Source organism: Metarhizium robertsii (genome assembly GCF_000187425.2).
Source record: "Metarhizium robertsii ARSEF 23 chromosome Unknown MAA_Scf_2, whole genome shotgun sequence".
NCBI lineage: Eukaryota > Fungi > Ascomycota > Sordariomycetes > Hypocreales > Clavicipitaceae > Metarhizium > Metarhizium robertsii.
Genome location: NW_011942160.1, coordinates 1,953,410 through 1,971,854, shown reverse-complemented (window position 1 = coordinate 1,971,854; position 18,445 = coordinate 1,953,410). Strand labels below are relative to the sequence as shown.

Below are 18,445 nucleotides of genomic sequence, written 5' to 3'. Positions count from 1 at the left end.
AGCTGGCACATGGGAACTCTGTAACAGGCCAGGTCAACGTCAACCCATGTGCTGGGCTCTGAGCACGGATGCAAGAGTCAGGAGCGCCGCTGTGGGTGCAGCATCTGTCGGGCTGGCGGAGCGTTGACTGGACCTCAGCACTGGCTGGGGGAGCCTGCACCTTGAGCCAACATTGAACCTGCACATCAGTTGTCTGGTGGTCTAGCACACTGTGGTACAGTGAATTACGCGGCATCGCGGTCTGGTTCCTCAAGTACCAGCACTTGAGCAGGAGACCACCTTGATCGGCCAGCATTGGACCACTTGAGGCTTCAAATGTCCCGGCCCGAATGCTGAGGCTTCCGCATATTGTATCCTTACAGCCTCAAGCAACGCGAGCGCTGATCTGGATCAGCATGGAGGGCCAATGGCTTCAATTGTGCTCTCGGATTGCTGCTATCTACCACGCAAGAGTTGACACCCGAGACTTTTGACGCAACTGCCATGTGGGCGTTCAAAATCGTCTCTTCGCAAACCTCGAGCCTCCGCCAACGATTCCGCTTGACATGTATCATCCAATTAAAAAAAACACCCCATAAAATCTTTTGTGATACTTACTTACTTGAGTTATAGTAAATGAATAGTGATGCAGCCCGTGTAACCTTGCCACGACACCGCACGACAGCCCGCCCTCAAGTCAAGGGAGCATACAACGGAGTACCTGGCAGCCAGTTAAAAGACGAGCCTCGCATTATTCTCTGTACTGAAACAAAACGCCATCACAGGGCTTATGTATGGACCAACCACTCTGTATCTCATCTATCAGAGAGTGAGGGCAGTTAAAATGTCAGGCACGACTATGCATTCAACTCGACGACATCCCATGTCCGCATCCCGACCGCCACGCGCCTTCGTCTCTTCTCGCACCCTGCTTACGAGCGTCTAGCCACAAGAGGCCAGGGATCGAGACTGCCCTGCACGCCTTTGCCTGCAAATCCAACCTCAGTCCGCCGTTGGCTCTGCATCTTCTACTGTCACATCCCGCTGTGTGTGCCAAGTACGGAGTAGTATTACTAAATTGTTGGCGTCGGCTTACCTGGACCTAGACCCAAGTTTACTCAAGCCGTAATCTAAACGGCGGTGCATACGGGAGATACGAAGCCCAGCTTTATGCATGTAATTCGTCCCGCTATCCGTGCACAACGTTCAAGACGCAGTCTGCCTCCAGTGAGTATCCAGACCAAGCCGTCGATATTGTTTCTCCCAATATAGATACATAGGCGGCTGTTCACAACGAACAAACTGTTGAAGCGTAACGTAAAACCTCCTAGTTCTAGTCCTTGCACGCCCCCTTTGTTGCGGCTACATTTGACGGACAGCCCTGCCCCTAGTAAATGTAATAAATGTCCAAACAAAAAGGTGTACTCTGTAATACGGATCATGCCCTCAGTCCAGTGACCCAATGACGATTCGTAGCCCATCTGCTTCTTGGGCCATCAGATATCTTCTCGAATCGTCAACCAATTCCTCTGATGCGTCATCAAGAGGGTACAAGGAAGGGTAAAGCCTCCTTACCCGTATGGTGTTGCATCATCGCACGCAAACCATGCCGTCCGCGGAACGCGATATGTTAGCCTTCCTTTTCCGCCTGCACATCATCTCTCCCGTCCAGACCTCTCGGCATACATTGTATGATTAACGTGAATCTGCCAGGGGGGGCAGCGGCCCTGATGATTGTGGGCAGCCAGGCGTCTCAATACAAAACCCCGGCCAGGCACACCTCTTGCGTTGCCCGTCACCCCCCTTTTTCCCCCTCGCCCGTCTTGGCTAACTCAGTCGGGCATTATTTCAGGGGACAGGCCATGAATGTCATTGGCGCATCATCAACTGGAGGGCCACATGGGAGTACGGGAGTAAAAAGGTCAACGTATAAAACGTCGTCCACCAAGCCAATTGCCAATTGGTGTGGCTGCCCTGATCCCCTTCGCCTTCCCTCCGGCTCCACATCACGTCTGGTACCCGCACCCAGAGACCCCCCTCCCCACCTACAGCCCCTGGCCATGATACAGACATGTCTAGGTGCATGAAGGTGCAAGAGGTGCCAACCTAGGTACGTCCAAGTAGGTAGGTGGCCCTACATGTAGCATTCAACGAACATCATCATCTCGAACACGCAGCTTCCTGTTCGCGACTTCCGGGCCATGCTCAGATATCTACCAGGTAGGCACTTCATTCCCGACTTAGGGTAGGTACATGGGAATGAACGTGCAGCGGAGCTTCCTGCCCGGATAAAGACTTGCGTGATAATAATATCCAATCGTAGATCCTTCAACAGAATACTCCGTAGTGTACACCCACTGACCTGTCAACTTGATAGCGGCTCATCGTCAAGCACACCAATCGCGGGCTGCATTCCTTGGGGCGATCCAAGATCTGCCAAACAAGTGATGCTGAAACACACACGTGAGCCTCCCTTTGTGCCTTGAGGTGCGAGATGGGAAACTCGCCGAGACAACTACCCAAGATTCTTCTTGTATTGCCTCATGTCCTGTCTTTGACAGCCCAGGGATTTTGTCAGCAATGACCCATATACTGCATTTCAACTGTGTCAAATGTGAAAAGAGCCGGGGAATACACTTTGCATAAATGATGTATCCTATTGCATGACCACATCCTCTATTTAGTATTAATATGTATCTCCAGGCTGGTTGAGAGTCCATAAATATGCAAGTCGCCACTGTAGCTGCAACTTCAACAAACTCCCTCTAAACCACCACTATATGTCTGCCTCTCCTCTTACAGAGCTCCCAGTACAGGAACGTCCTGAATCTAAACCCATGTGACCAAAACCACAATCCTTTCTCAGTCACAGATCCCTCAAGCACCAAACTTGTCAGACGCTTGCTCAAGAGGCAGATACGGTTGTCTCTGAATCCCAACCCAAACGCCAAAATATTCACGTCATTCTTGCTAAAACGGTATGCATGTTATTCCGAATTTAGCCAAATCGATCCTTAAAATGTGCGGTATCCTGCTTGGTAAAGGGCCAAATTTGATGCACCTGGAAAGATAGTACTGTTTATTTCGCATGCTTCTTGAACGCCAAGAGCTCTGCTAAGCTGCCTAGTGGGCACCCGTATTTCAAAAAGTCATGTGCCAGCAGCTCATCAGCCGAAGCACGGCTTTTGACGTCTACGCAAAGACAGACTGAGAGGAATGCCTTGAGCTCCTTGCTCAACTTTTCGGGCTTCTTGAGGCGAGGGGTTCCGTTAGTGGCGATCAAATATAGAGCCTTCAAAGGCTCCTCATTGAGATATGGCGGTTCAGATTCGATCATTTCAATGGCCATGATGCCCAATGACCAAATATCGACTTTGGGGCCATATTCCTTCTGCTTGACAACTTCTGGCGCCATCCAGTATGGTGTTCCAACCATGGTGGCTCGCTTCGACTTGGTCTCTGTGAGCTTGGCACAAAATCCAAAATCAGCTGTTGTAAGGTTAGCATTCTGACTTTTTCATACTTTAAAAAAGCAAACTAACTGATTTTAACATTTCCCCGAGCATCTAGCAGAACATTGTCACTTTTGATATCTCGGTGGATAATGCTTTGAGAATGAAGGTGTTGTAATCCGTGGCAGGTCTTAAAAATGAATGTTAGCAAGCCTGTAGCTTGTTTTCTTTGTGGGCGAGTCACAAGGAACATAACTCACTTCATTGCAAATGGTCGAAATCTGCTCTTCAGAAATGGATGGGTTGTTGTCAATGACGTCTGTCAGAGCACCACCTTCCATATACTCCATAACAACCCAAAGTTCCTGATTGTTGTTTCGTAGGAAAGCATCAAGAAAGTTGACAATATTTCTGTGCCGACTGTCCTTCATGACCATGATTTCGTTTACAATCAGTTCCTTTCTGGGCTGATGGGCAAGATCCATCTGCTTAATGGCGACTTGTGCTCGGGCACCCTGTTGCCGCAGGACCTCTCGGGCAACACCCTGAGCAGTCTCCTTGATTTTGGCCACATACACGGAGCCAGAAGCCCCTTGACCAATCTTCTTCTGTTTAGAGTATGACATGTTGGGGTCATCCTTTGACACAGCTTCCTTGAGTTTGGCCATGACCTCATTTTCCGACATTGTCGACATGCGTACATCTTGCTTGCGCTCCGACGGTGAGGGCTTGGCGGTGAGGGCTGCTTCGGCAGCCTTGATTCCCTCCGCTGGGTGAGCCTGGCTGGGCTTAGGTGCCACGTTCAGCGGCTTGACAGGAGCTGGCAAGCGTGACACACCTTGCGCCGGCTGTGGTTGTCTTGGCTGAGACTGAGTACCATTTGGATTTCTAGATGCTGGCGAACCGTCGTTGCGGGGGATTCTGGAGGATTGACCGGTAGGGTCGCGAGAGGAGCTTGCTTGAGCTGCTTGGGGAGGGCGAGGCGAGGAAGTAGATGATGGTGGGGGAGGAGCTGGTCTCTGAGCACGCATACCATTTGCTGGGCTCCCTGATAGCTTCGGCGCCGGGGGAGCGGCTCTAGTAGGGTTGAATCGATCGCCATGTGGTGAGCCTCCAGAAGTACCACCATAACCACCAATCTCTTGCTGGGCGAGGGGCACCTTGTTCTTAGGAAGGGATGCATTGTAAGCCTCCATTTCCCGGCGTTCTCGGTCTTCAGCCTCACGCTGGCGCTGGGCTTCCATCTGCTTCCTACGCTGCTCCTCTCTGAGGGCGTCCTGAGATACATAATTGGGAGCCATGTTCTGCATTTGCTGACGCTGTTGCTGCTGGTCCCCGAGAGTAGGGCGTCTTTGCGGGCCGTTGCTAGATTGGGGAGGTGTAGTACCATAACTCATGTTTCGCTGCGTTGGTGTCGGAGGGGCCGGACGAGGAGGAGCGATACCTGCCCCGGCCCCGGCCCCGATTTGTTTTTGTTGCATGCCCCCTGGAGGAGTAGGAGTCATGCTAGAATACTGGTTGGGATTTTCGGCTCTCTTCGCAAGATCGGTATAGAAGTCTAGTACTTCAAATACAGCCTGGGGATTGCGCTCATAATCTTCCTTCGTGATTGCGGATGAATTGAGTAGTTTCGACCATTCAGGCGGCAAACCGACAAATTCGCCGGTTTGGGGGTCAAACCCAACATGAACTGCGTGAGAAAAGTTGGTCGGGTTGCTCACGCCACCCATGCCAGGGCACGCGCCGTAGATGAAGTCAATCCACTCATAGAGTTCATCATCTCCTTTGACTTTGATATGTAGGGTCTTTGTTTGGCCATCGTCGTCACCCGGGCTGTTCGAAGCGCCATCGGGTTTTCTTTTGATTTCAAAAATGGTACCAGCAGCCTCAACCCTGCCAACATTAACAACATCTTTTAGATATAGGGTATAAGACACTTTGCCTCCTTCAGTTTTGTGGAAGTCGAGAGACTCCTTTCGAAGGATCAAATACTTTTGTTTCCAAGGCTGGATAAAGTTCTTGCTCTCCTTGACCGATGCCCATCCTTCTTTCTTGACAGCAACTCCCCCCATACCATCCATGTTATTAGACTGCTGGCGAGCGATGGGCAAGGAGATAGTAGAGCCGGTGTACGTCGATGTGGCGGTACTTCGAATAGGTGAAATGGCCATGTTCGCCATGTTGCCGGGTAGATTGGCACTGGGCGTTAAGGCAAGTCGAGGTCTGTCTGTAGGTGGTTTGGGAGCCGGACCAGGGTTCATGAACTGGCTGGCGGAATAGAGGCTAAGACCTTGTCAGCTCGAAATTGATATCATAAGGTTGCTCAGTAAAGTAAAGCCAAACGAACTCTGACGGAGCGAGGCAATGATTCAATGGGTGACCATTGAATCAAGTTCCTTGCCCGCAGAGCCCGATAGTGAAATCCCGTACGAGCCAAGGCCAGTTTACAGACACCGAAAAGTCACTCATGAACGGGGCAGCACTTCTTTTTGTTTCTTCTCCCTGCAGGGTCTTAAGGGCCTTATGAATAGTAGTGGATGTGGTGACAAGTGGTTGGCTCTGTATTACGGGTTGAATGCAGCTGAGGGATCGGGGAGACGACAACCGAAACGACATCTACGTACCCGTTTTGTGCCATGGCTGCAAAAATAAAACGCGCCGACGTCGATCTATGATATGCAATATGATGCCGCCGGTTTCGTCCGTTTCGAATGCCCAGAGCCCCTGGGACTGCCGTTCAACGTCTAGCCAAGCAGATACAGATACAGATGCAGGCAGAGCGCAGAAGGGAGTTGGGCCAGGGCGCAATTGATACTTGCAGGGTACAACGTGATAAATAAAGAAGCGACTGGAGACAGAAACGAGACAAAGTTAGAACCAGGCCGCCTGCCTCTGAATCGCTACCGCAGTCTGGGGCGACTGTTGCTGACGTTGTGGTGAAGTCGAGACGAAAGAGGGGCGCCGGCGCATGAACCTGGGGGTTACTGATTGTTCTGGCGCGTCTGGCCTCTCTGGCCTCTCTGGCTCAGGAGCAGCGGTCAAGTGCCAGGGTCGTTGGGTATTGATTCCAAGAGGAGGGAGGGGAAGCGGGATATTCGTTTTGATTGCAGGCGACAGCCAAAATAACCACGGGCCTTTTCCAAAATAAAAAAAAAAAAAGAAAGAGGAGAAAACGAATGAGAACCAAGACAGAGTCGCCGGCAAACAGACAGTGAGAGCGTCGACGGTATAAAGCGGTCGGAAGCCGGAGAAGCAACTTGAAGCATGAAAGTGTTGGAGGAGGGAGGTCTGCAGCCAAAGACGACGAGGCAAGGAGGGATGGGCAGAAATGGAGATGGGCGGAGCACGGGCTGCGACTATGATGAGCACAGCACGGAGGACATATCCAGAGGCGGAGATGCTACACAGCACATGGGTACCTACATGTGCACCTACCTAGTACTTAGAGGTTGGTATGTGCAATCGAGCGCCGACACCAAGTCGACACCACCGAAACTAGAGGTGGGCTGCGTTTCGCGCAATCAATCGCAGATTGGGCGGTGCTGGCGAGAGAGGGCATGTGGGCTGTGTTGGATTGGCGCTGAGCCAGGGCTTCATATGTGTTACTACTTGCTAGCCTCTTTGTATCATTACTTGACACCAGGCACATTATACAAAGCACGAGGACGACGTCAACAGGGGCTGGGCATCTGAGGCGTTAGAGTCGGGCATTGAGGCCGTACGAGATCTTTTGTCGGCCAGGAACATGGTGGGTTGGCTCGAACGAACTGTACGGAGCATGGAGCACGGAGCACGGAGCACAGAGTCTTGCATCTGCCATCTGCATGCATCCAGTTGCCAAGTTGCCAAGTACGCACTACTCCGTACTCCGTACTTTATGCTAAAAGTACAGATTCCCTGCGTGTCTGAGAATCGTCTACCCCGAGTACAGAGAGCACAGGGTATTGAATTTGCAGTAGTACTACTTAAGTAAGTAGTAATATCAAGCTGTGCTCACTTGTTCTTGTTTAAATTAGTCAGATGCCATTTGCTCAGTCGCCAACCTGCAAACGCCTACCAAGGACCTATTAGGTACTGAAGTACCTAGCAGGCATCGATTGATGCTCACTTGAAGCAACGAACTGTGCAGCCATCACCAGACAACTTACTCGTCTTGGCAAGGTGTGGATATGAATTGATGCGAGTGTCAGGGAAGGCACCACCCGCCAGTTTGTGGCCAACGCTGTTGGCTGGCGCACGGCACACTTGCCACTGGACAAAGATTCAGAGCATGGTTGGGCCGCCTAGCCCCTCTCTAATGCTGGGCGAACGGCAGCAGGGACCAGCGGCAACGGGCAAGAACCAACATGACGAGGTGGCCAAGAGCCGCACCAGAGCTGGGGTAGGCAACCACTGCCAGCCAGTGACATTCGAAGTGGGGGAGGGGAGATGGAAATCGCTGGGTCGCTTCAGGACGACTCAGCTTTACGTCTGCTTGCAACATTCTTTGGTCAAATTTGCAGGCAGAGCGCTTCCAGATGCTCCAGACACAGGATTTACCTTGTCGACCCTGGTCAAACCGCAAACGAACCTGTCTTATCGTCCATTCGCTCGTCTGCGGGCAATGCGGGCAATGCCGACGTCAGTTTCGGGACTCGATTCACTCTGCAACGGCTTGACTTGATATTTTAACGCTGCTCCCTATTACGTCCTCCTTCCTGCTTCCTCAGCATCGGACCGAGGTAGCGGCTGTTCACGGGCGTCTTATTCAAGCCACAGCAGTTTCGCGGTATTGCATCTTTGGCGTGCCTCCCTACTCCTCATTAAATTCGAGAAATCATACTCTATATCCGCTGTATTGAATTTGGAAAGGTCCTGGGCCCCTGAAATCTGTTGTTACGCCTTTGTCGCACTCATCAATCAGGGGCCAGCAAGATGAAACACCCTCTTATTTTCCCACCTTTCTGTCAAGCCAATCGTCTCAGTTGCCACCAGACATTAGCAATTTGTTTTACTTGTCGTTGAAACTCAAAAAGAACTACTAGCAACTAGCAAAACACTGAATAAGCATGTCCTGAGGCTCTCTAGGAACACGACGCCTGTCAAAAGCTCGTGTTTTCTCAAACATTTCCATCATCTGTCTTGCGGGTCAACATGGCCCCCCCTCCTCAATCAATCTGTCCGGGGGGAGCGACTGGTATTTGACTATGTCAGATGCCTCACCGATATCGCGTGCCATGGAGTCCTGCACGGTTTGCTCTACTTCTATTGGGTTATACCTGTATGCTTGTCGATTGACAAATCTACCCTACCATACATACATTTGGGTGCTTCTTAGAAGCACCCCACGTCCATCATTTGGTTGCCCGAGCCAACCGTCCGACTGGGCCAGTCACTTCTGTACAAATTCAGGCCTGTTCAAAAAGTGACTAATCTCCCTCATATCAATTAGATGAAAAAGTCACGTAAAAGATACGAGTCGGTTGCTGTTTGTTTCATTGCGACTGACCCAAGTTTGAGAAACAGGTCCCAGCCACCTTCGCTTCCGTCGTGGTGGGCGATCTCTACAGATGCTACCTCAAACGAACAAACAAATTCTGTAACCGGCAAGTCGGAAAGCCATCTTGTCATCTTGGCAGTAACATGCAAATTTCAGTGCAAGAAATGCTCCATTAACAAAACACCACCAGAGAGTCATCTGCCTCCTCACAGCCCTGCTATTGAACTCCCGCACGACCGCTTTGCTAGTGCCCACCGTCCACCGGGCTCGTTGCAGATCGCCGTCATTCGGTCCACCGTCCTCATCCGAGTTTCCCACAATAGCTACGGGATTAGTTGAGGGCCTGTACCGTTGTATTTCGACCCCTGACTCGAGCTCCATAGTGATGACATACATGGATGGACACACACACGGAGATAATCAATATCGAGGCATCCATTCAGAACAAACACACACAGCCAGTATTTACACGCGGTTGCAAGGGGTAGAACCCACACTCTTCTTATTACAAGCCCCTTTAAATTACAGAGTGCGGAGGTTACTACACAAATAGCGCCCACCGCTACCTTACCTATATATTTAGGTATTAATTCAATAGTTAGGGGATGCTTGATATTTTGGGAACGCTGCTGGTTATCTCTCTCCACCCTCTAATTGTAATTGTAATATGGCCCAAAATACGCCCTGCCCCCCCGGATATTGGCCGAATCAGAGTCCAGGAAAGAATTAGCCATAGATTCCGGACGTGATGTAGTGCTGCCGATTGTACGATAATTGAATGACTAGATATTCATATGAGCCTCGTTTATGAAGCCAGCATCTAGATTGACTCTAAAACAAGCTATATGCCACGCGGTTCTACGTTCGCTCAGAACGGCAAGTAAATATAAACCTGCGTATATTCCCATTCACACGACCGACCTACATCCCCGTTCATCACACCGGCTTATTTTTCATCTTCACGAGTGCAACTTTGCCTTTCGTTTTAGCGGACGGCAACCTCCACCTCCTGGCCCTCAAACTTGGGCAGCTCAGAAGCCACCTTCTCCCAGTTCTTTGAGCCGTCAACAAGAGCTTTGATAGCATCCAAGATTTTGGATTCTTCAGCTCGGACCTGAGCTGTGGAGTCGCGGTCTCTCAGTGTAATGGTGTCGTCCTGGAGGGTCTGGAAGTCGACAGTGATGCCGAGGGGAGTACCAAGCTCGTCGTTTCGGCTGTATCGCTTACCGATACTGGCTGACGAGTCGTCGATGCGGCTAGAGATACCGGCAAGTCGGAGTTGTTGAGAGAGCTTCTTGATAATGGGGCGGAACTGGACGTTGTTCGATAGAGGAACGATGAGGACTTTGGTAGGAGCCACTGTGGGAGGGAATGAAAGGACCTATTGTTCAGCTCAGTCAGCATCTTGTAATGATATGTGATTTGTAGTATAGTTGGGGGTTGGGGCAACGCACGCCACGGGCTTCATCTCCACCGTCACTGCCACGAGTCCAGAAGTTGTGCTCAATCAGAGAGTACAGAATACGACCGATGCCGAATGAAGGCTCAATGACGTTGGGAGTGAATTCTCTCGTATTCTCGATTCTCTTTCGGAACTCAATCTTGAGAGTATCACTGCCGACCTCAACCTTGCCATCGCCAACACCGGCAACGTCCAAAGAAATCTTGCCCGAGTCTTTGAGCTGCTTGGCGAGCTTCTCCCGCTCCTCTTGCGAAGTGGCCAGCAGAGCCGTCTCCACTGTCTTGGCATCCTTCTTGAACAAAGGACCAAACTTCTTCTTCTCAATATCTACTTGCCATTCCTCGATGACAAGGGGCTCTTCCAGACGCTCACGAACCACAAGAGGCGCGCCAGTCTTCTTGGCATGGACCGACAGGTCGTAGGCGCTGCGATCAGCACAACCAACGCACTCGACCCAGCCAGAGCTAGTGAGCAACTCGGCGTCCCAGCAGTCGCAGGCGTAATGAGCCATTTCGTTGGCCATGTGCTGACGGAAGCGCATTTTTGACAGGTCGACACCAATCTTGTCCAGAAAGAGGTGGATTCTGGCAAGGAAGTAGCCGAGAGTCTCATTGTCCACAAGGCCAGACTTGACTGCCTCGCCGACGGTTACTCTCTTGGTCTCCGTCTTACCGGAAAGTTGGGTATCGCGATCCAAGAGGAGGAGTACAACGTCTTCAACTTCGTGGAATCGGTGATGCTTCTTGCCACCGTGCGGGTCAACAAAGTGTTCAATCTCGGCCATCAAGAATTCTCGGACTCGGAGCAGACCAGCGCGGGGCGAAATCTCATTTCTGTATGACTTGCCAATGGAGGCAGAGGCAAAGGGCATCTGGCTCTGGTTGAATTCGAGGAGCTTGGCAAAGTTGAGAAACTGGCCCTGAGCAGTTTCGGGGCGCAGGTAGCCGGGAAGGTTGCTGCTTGGGCCGATTGAAGTCTGGAACATGAGGTTGAACGAAACGGGGTCCGACGGTAAGACACCGGTGGCCAGGTTCTTGAGGTCGTATTTCTTGATGAGTTCACCAAGTTGAGGGCCGTCGTAGTTGTCGATTCTGGCCAGAACCTCTTCGTATTCCTGGACAACAGCATCGTCCAGCTTTACGGCCTCGGACTTGGCCTTCTTCTTCTTTTTCTTGGGATCGTCCTTCTCTTCCACCTTTTGACCACGGGCCTCCTTGTCGCCGTTTAGTCTCGCCTCGAGAATCGCCTCGACGAAGTGGTCGGCTCGCATGATTTCGCCGTTCTTGGGGTCCTTGCACATCCAGTCGGCAAACTTGTCGACGTGGCCACTGGTCTTGAGAACGTCGTGGGGCGTCAGGACAGTGCAGTCGACCTCGAGCATATCCTCCTCAAGGATGAAGTGCTTGCGCCACAGATCGACAATGTTGGCCTGTAGAGAGCAACCCGGAGGACCATAGTCATACAGACCACCAACACCACCATAGATTTCGAAAGAGGGCGTGTAGAACATGCGCCGCCTCAGCATGGCATCGAGGACGGGCTTGTCAAGGGGTTGACCCTTGAGGGTCGTTGCCGTTGTAGTCATTGCGGTTTGCTGCTTCTTTTGCGACTTGGGCACCTGGTAGGCCTGGCGGGCTCGAAAAACGGAAAAGTGGCGCGGGCAGGTCGCTGGGCACCGACGAAATATGCTGCTGGCGACAAAGGAAGATTGATATGAAGAGGAAGAACGTGGTAAAATTCGAATTGGCTTCATCCACCGCGTATATCAAGGCGTTCAAGGAACGAAGTGCGTGAGTCACAACAAACTCTGGCGCACTTGATCCCTCGATGAACTGGATGGTGGGGTTAGAAGCGTCTCGAAGACGGCTCTGTGTGTGACTCCCGATTAAGGCAAGGCCTAACGAAATGGATCCAGGGGAAGGCCGCAATACCCTAACACATCAGATGTGGGAACCTGGGCAGCCAAAGGGGCGAATGGGAGCGCCTGAGGGTGGGTGTTCCGATTTTGGCGCCGATACGGAGGGAGCTTTGTAAAGACGGAAACAGGTGAAAAATGGTGGTGGTGGTCGCGCCTGCCAGATGGAAACATTGAACCAGAGGGAAAAACTCAGGCGCCAGCAGAAGTCAATTCCGCTGCCCCTCCATCAGACCCAGGTACCTACACACCCAGCCCGGCAGGGTTGTGTACATGGGCACCTCAGAGCCTGAGGCACGACGGAAATGGAGCCATCAAGCTCCTCCAAGGCAATACCGTCAGACTCAACTGGTCCTTAATGAATTTGCTTGCAGATTCAAATATTTGGAGTCGCATCATACCATGTCCATCATTCGACATCTTCGACACGCTTGACACACTCGAGAGCCCTGGCAAATCATCAAACAGGTTTACAAGCCTAGTCTCCGGCTGGCAGTGATTGCCCAACTACTGTCGCTGTTGTGCCTCATAGGATGGTTCGCCATATATAGGTGTCTCGTTTCATGTCAATTTCCATGCCTCACACTACACGGCTCCCAAGTCAACCATACTTGGACGACAGCTGTATTTTCTACTATATAGATCTGCAATCTAGGCGCCACCAACAACATGTCGAAGAAAAGACATACTTACATTGCCGGAAACAAGACAACCCCCCGGGTAAGCATTCAAATTGAGAGGCGAAACGCACGAGAAAGAATTTAACTGCGGCTGCTTGAAAGCCTCAATCATGCCTGACAACAATCATCATCATTTGTCAGCACCGCCAATCTCGCCGGCCATTTCACGTTTCAAAACTCACCTTCAATGGTAGCGTATGTGCCTAGACCACACATCGATAGCGATGCCAAGAAATATACAACGTGCCATACGTTGACAGACACTTGAAATAAACCATCGCTCAGGAAACCGCGCATCAGTCGTTGCATCCGTCCCTCGTTGCGAAGCACTGCTCCCGTGGTCGGATCGAAACCTTCACCCATGTCCACCCGCGGGGCATGACGTTGGATATCGTATCCTAGTGCAAACAGTGGTGGGAGGTTATAAGTCAAATTCAACAAGCAGGTCGCAGAAATAATATTGATAAATCTAAACGACGTGGCACAGCTTAAACTGCGACATCTGAGAAATGTTCTGACCGAACTGGATTGTAACCTGTCCGAGAATCAGGAGAAGCCATAGTGCCTGGAGACGGTTGGTGATATATCGCATGCTCGTGCCCCAGATGCGGAACCCAAGATGACCATAATTCCTCGCCGGGAACTGGTAATTGTCGACGCCGAGATACACTCGCCAGATAAGGTGGCCGCTGTAGCCGCCCATGAAGCCAAAGATCACGGAGAAGGCAATTCCTACCTCGAATCAGACAAGACAAAGTGATAGATGGGTAGTACAAGATGGCGAAATCGCTTACCTGATCCCCATCCTAGTGTATCCATTGCGAAGACGACTCCATATGGGCACAGAATATTTATCCGTAGTGATCAAATAGAAGCCTAAGCCACTTTGTCTTGGGCGCAACATAAGCCTGTTCCCCGGCCCGCGCCTAGTAAGCATAGTAATTATACTCTTCAAACTTAACTGCGGGATCGTGTGCCTTCCGAATCTAGGGTCTAATGTAAGTAAATCCAGACGTTTGACCTTGCTCAGCCATAGGCTGAGATGGCTTCTCCATGGCCGATTAGAACGGGCAGTCGTCGCCTGCAACGGTATATATATGCAGACAAGAAGAAATTGTAAACAGTGTTAACCGCAGGCCAAAAACCGGCATAAACAAGAGGGAGGCATGATCAAGACCGACTCAAACCTCTTCTCAAAGTACCTAGGTATGTATGCTGCCAGTCGGCACGCGGACGGCAAGACAAACGACAGAGTTGGTGAGATGGACCAACATCTACAGCAACAGCCGGACGTCGCAGGTTACATGTCCAAAGCCCCATTCTTTGAGTGCACTTCTTATTCAAAAATTTGTCTTCTTCGTCTGCGCCACGCATCCCACTAAGTCTTGCATAGAAACTCTTAATGTCCGGTGCTTCGTTCATGGCAGACGAGCTGGGCGGTTGCAGCAAGCTCACCACGTTTAGCAGAACCATGGCAATTCAAGACATGAAGTCAAAATGATTAGTAATGACATCGACTTTTTTAAAACAGCCAAGACCAAAGATTATCGTTCTTGAATCTCGATAACTACCCGTTCTTCTAGAAACGTCAGAGGTTCGATATGGCCATACCATCACTTGCATCTGGTAAACTCCACAAGAAACAATTCAGCCAATCATATACCTACACCAACCTCAGTTGTACTCCGTACTAGGCTGCTCCTTATCTGCTGGTCCCACCCACGATAAGCCTGGAGAAGCACTGGCTGCCTTTTTTTTTTTCAACTCTCCTGCCAGCGCTTTTTAATCTTAGTGCCCGCCAGACCGACTTCTTCAACTATTAGACAACGACTTCGTGACAATCCGACTGACAGGATACCTTATCGCCCGTCCAAAAACCATCAGTCGCTCATATAGCCGTCTCTGAAATCCCAAGATTCACGCCTGTGCGCCTACCAAAATGCGGCCGCTCACAGAGCAAGAGACCAAGGTCCTCTTCACCAAGCTAGCCAACTACACCGGCAACTCTCTCAAGAACCTCATTGCGCCCCTCTCAGACGGAGACCGCTTCTGTTTCCGTCTGAACAAGGACCGAGTCTACTACGTCCGCCTATCCATCGCCAACCTCGCTACGTCGATAGCTCGTGACAAGCTTCTCTCATTGGGAACCTGTATTGGTACGTCCTGCACCACGACGACAAAACAACAAAAAACAACGCCAAGCCTGGCCCCCTCCTTTGATAATTAACCCCCCCGTCCCTATACTGATGGCGTGATTTCTTCTCGTGGTGTAGGCAAATTCACCAAGACCGGCAAGTTCCGCCTTCACATCACCGCCCTCGAAATCCTCTCCGAGCACGCCCGGTGGAAAGTCTGGGTCCGACCCAATGGCGAGATGCCCTTCCTCTACGGCGGTAACATTGTCAAGGCCCACGTAGGCAGATGGTCGGACGACTGCCCCGAGCACCAGGGCGTGGTGGTGTACAACATGAACGACACGCCGCTGGGCTTTGGCATCACGGCGAGAAGTACCGCTGAGGCTCGGCGGTTGGACCCGACGGGTATCACATGTTTCAGGCAGGCGGATTGCGGGGAGTATCTGCGTGATGAGGATAACTTATTTGCTACGACTTAAGACGGGGGAGGGGGGGAACAAGGATGATGGATAGCGTGGATGATGGTTGGCGTTATTTTTGGTTCATTTGGGGCATCATTCTTGTTACACTGCATAGGCGTTTCAAAAGGACAGATTTTCACATGGGACAGAGCAGATTGCGAGTTGACCATATTATGCAGGGATATTACGTCCGAAGACAGCAAAATGTTGATCTTTTTATGGATAAGAGGGGAAAAAAAAAGGAATGCAAAGCTACCAATGCCAATATCTCTAACATCACTTCTCTTGTGATTGTAGTATATTCTGAACACAAACTGTAGTTGATCCATGTCCGAAAAATAAGAACAAAATTACGCTATGTGGGAAAAAGGGTGCCTTGCGACGGCACATGCCGTAAACGTCATCAGAAAAGATCGCTGATGGGAGTCACAGGACGGCTATCCTTTCTATAGAAGCCGATGTGAGACCGCTGAGCAACATACTCGCTGTCTGCATAGCCAAGGATGCTCTGAATGTCAGTGCTCTGGTGTCCCATGATCCTCGTAATCTCCGCAGAGGCATAGTTCACCAAGGCACGGCCAACCTCCAAAGGCTCCCCGTCCCACATGTGTCCGTCAGGTCCTGGGGTCGACCTGCGGGTGACGACGGCAATGCGGACCACCTCGTGTTGTGCAAAGTTTCCCGCAACGTCAACAATGCCGACGGGAAGCAAGCCAGCCTTGTCCATCAAGGCCCTGTGGCAGCCTTGATCAATGAACAGGGTGCCCTGGGGGTGGGGAGTGTGCAGCAACCAGAAGTAACGATCTGAGATCGGGTCGCTCGAAGGCAGGAACCGCGTGTGCAGTGGAGGGGGCGCATCATCGTCCACATGGGAGGACGGGTCCATGAGGTTCAACGAGGTGGTGGTATGAGACAAGGGCGGCTCGCCATGCTGGCTCCGCTGGTCATCAGAGTCAGATGCAGATGAGCTGCTGCTGACCTTTTGCGTATGCAGGTAACGCACGATGCCGAGGATGTTCCCCGGATTGGAAGACCGGGTAATTATCGTGGTTACACCAGCCAGAGTCCCCAGCTTGGCAGCGATAATCTTGGTGCTCATACCACCTGTTCCCAAAGAGGAGCCGGCACTTGATACTATTTTGGATGCTAATTAGTTTCCACTTCTCGATTTAACCTTGCGATGGAGTGCGGGGAAGAAGGCTTACCATCTGCTTCGAGAACTGAGAAATCCTCTACAATCTCAATGGGCTTGGCATCTGCGTTTGTTCGCGGGTTCTTGTCGTACAGACAGTCAACGTCTGTCATGAGGAACAAGAGATCCGCGTGAACCATGGCCGCAGTGATTGCCGAGAGGGTATCGTTGTCGCCAAATTTAATTTCAGAAACAGCAAGGGTATCGTTCTCGTTGACAATGGGAATGACTCCCATGTCCAAAAGTGTGTTGACTGTATTCTGAGCATTCAGATATCGTGTACGCTAGTGCACAGCTGTGTTAGTGCCGGTCCGAAAGGGAAGGATAAGAAGGGACATGAGGCCCAAGAGAGAGGCGTACATCTGCAATGTCATTTCTAGTCAAGAGAATCTGGGCAATTGGCTGCGACAAATGGCCAAAGAGGCTGTCCCATAGGCTCATTAGACGGCACTGTCCAATGGCTGCCAGAGCCTACCATGGAAACTGAATGTTAGCGAGAGGAAGCTCTGTTACTACTCGTTGGATAATTATCCAGCTTCGCTTTTAGCTTACCTGGAGTTGAGCAAGATGCTTGGGGCGCTTGTCGACCTCCATTCTTTGGAGGCCGACGCCAATAGCTCCAGAGGAGACGATGACAACTCTGTGGCCATTCTTTCTCAGCTTGAATGCAGTGTCCACAATCAAGGTAAGAATGGGCAGAAGAGGCTCATGAGTCTTCTCGTCCACGATGGAGCTCGTCCCTTTACAATGTGACCCGTGTTAGACGCAGCGTCTGGAACATGAAGAATAACAAGACATGACGGCGACAACGGTAGGCCATTTCCGTTGAATAGGTAGAAAAGAAGGGGGCCTAATTGTCTCAAAGACGTACCCAGTTTAATGACAATTGTCTGTTGATGTCGTGACCGCTTCATCTCGGCGGCTTTTGATTCTCAGGGGTCAGCAAGTTCGTGAGGAAGACCAGATCCATGAAAGGCTTTAAACAGAAACTTTGAAGAGACAGGAACAGGATGCTTTTTGAGACGAAATGGAAAACAAAAATAAAAATAAGAAATGAGAAACGGGAAGCGAAGCAAACAAGAAGAACAAGAGGAGAGTCGGCTGACATGGAGCCATACAATGCATTGCGAATTTGGACTTCCTTGTCAAAACTCTGCAGAGTTGTACATGGTACAATGTCCTGACGGCGCTCCCCATACGTCACAGGCATTCTCACATGTTGGCAAACTTACTTTGAGACTCCGTAAATGCCTCGTCCGTCATCTTGAAGACTTGCTTTGGCGCGGTGTTGCATCCCCTATGGGCATTGGCATTCATTATTTTGGACTTCTCCAGACCATCTCATTGGATTTGAAGCATCATCCCAGCCCGACTTCGGACCCGCTTTCAGATTGCGTCAGTTGTCATAGGCTGCTAGAGTCGCGCCGACTCATGCAGACTTCAGGCAAAAAAAGCCTTGACGAATGTTTCGCTGCACGTGAAATGGCCTGGAGAGGTACTTGGGTACGTACTCTGAGCTGATGTACGTAGTACGGAACAAATGTACGAAGTACGGAGTACCTAGGGACATATTCTGTACTCCGTACCAACATGCCAATGGACGAATCACCTTGGAAACCAGGCCACGTATCTAGGTACCTTTTTAGGTACCTACCTAAGGTTCCCCGCTACCTGGAATAGAGAGGGACGA

The 18,445-nt window shown here is 50.9% G+C and overlaps 5 protein-coding genes across 5 annotated transcripts; 1 reads left to right on the top strand and 4 right to left on the bottom strand.

The window, feature by feature from the left end:
- Positions 1-3,058: 3,058 nt before the first annotated feature.
- On the bottom strand, positions 3,059-5,692 carry MAA_05823 (PakA; the record flags this gene model as incomplete). Its single annotated transcript, XM_007823821.2, has 3 exons — positions 3,059-3,468; positions 3,522-3,621; positions 3,692-5,692. 3 exons carry the CDS (start codon positions 5,690-5,692, stop codon positions 3,059-3,061), a joined length of 2,511 nt encoding a protein of 836 aa, XP_007822012.2.
- A 4,203-nt stretch (positions 5,693-9,895) lies between these two features.
- On the bottom strand, positions 9,896-11,957 carry MAA_05824 (glycyl-tRNA synthetase 1; the record flags this gene model as incomplete). The annotated part of the gene is made up of 2 exons (XM_007823822.1): positions 9,896-10,291; positions 10,365-11,957. The coding sequence occupies 2 exons, from the start codon at positions 11,955-11,957 to the stop codon at positions 9,896-9,898; spliced, it is 1,989 nt and encodes a 662-aa protein (XP_007822013.1).
- Positions 11,958-13,436: 1,479 nt separating this feature from the next.
- Positions 13,437-13,786, bottom strand: MAA_05825 (oligopeptide transporter protein; the record flags this gene model as incomplete). The annotated part of the gene is made up of 2 exons (XM_007823823.1): positions 13,437-13,699; positions 13,762-13,786. 2 exons carry the CDS (start codon positions 13,784-13,786, stop codon positions 13,437-13,439), a joined length of 288 nt encoding a protein of 95 aa, XP_007822014.1.
- Positions 13,787-14,906: 1,120 nt separating this feature from the next.
- MAA_05826 (Pseudouridine synthase/archaeosine transglycosylase) lies at positions 14,907-15,581 on the top strand (the record flags this gene model as incomplete). The annotated part of the gene is made up of 2 exons (XM_007823824.1): positions 14,907-15,123; positions 15,241-15,581. 2 exons carry the CDS (start codon positions 14,907-14,909, stop codon positions 15,579-15,581), a joined length of 558 nt encoding a protein of 185 aa, XP_007822015.1.
- A 385-nt stretch (positions 15,582-15,966) lies between these two features.
- MAA_05827 (glutamate 5-kinase) lies at positions 15,967-18,018 on the bottom strand (the record flags this gene model as incomplete). Its single annotated transcript, XM_007823825.2, has 6 exons — positions 15,967-16,697; positions 16,769-17,039; positions 17,116-17,226; positions 17,308-17,495; positions 17,627-17,677; positions 17,988-18,018. 6 exons carry the CDS (start codon positions 18,016-18,018, stop codon positions 15,967-15,969), a joined length of 1,383 nt encoding a protein of 460 aa, XP_007822016.2.
- Positions 18,019-18,445: the final 427 nt, after the last annotated feature.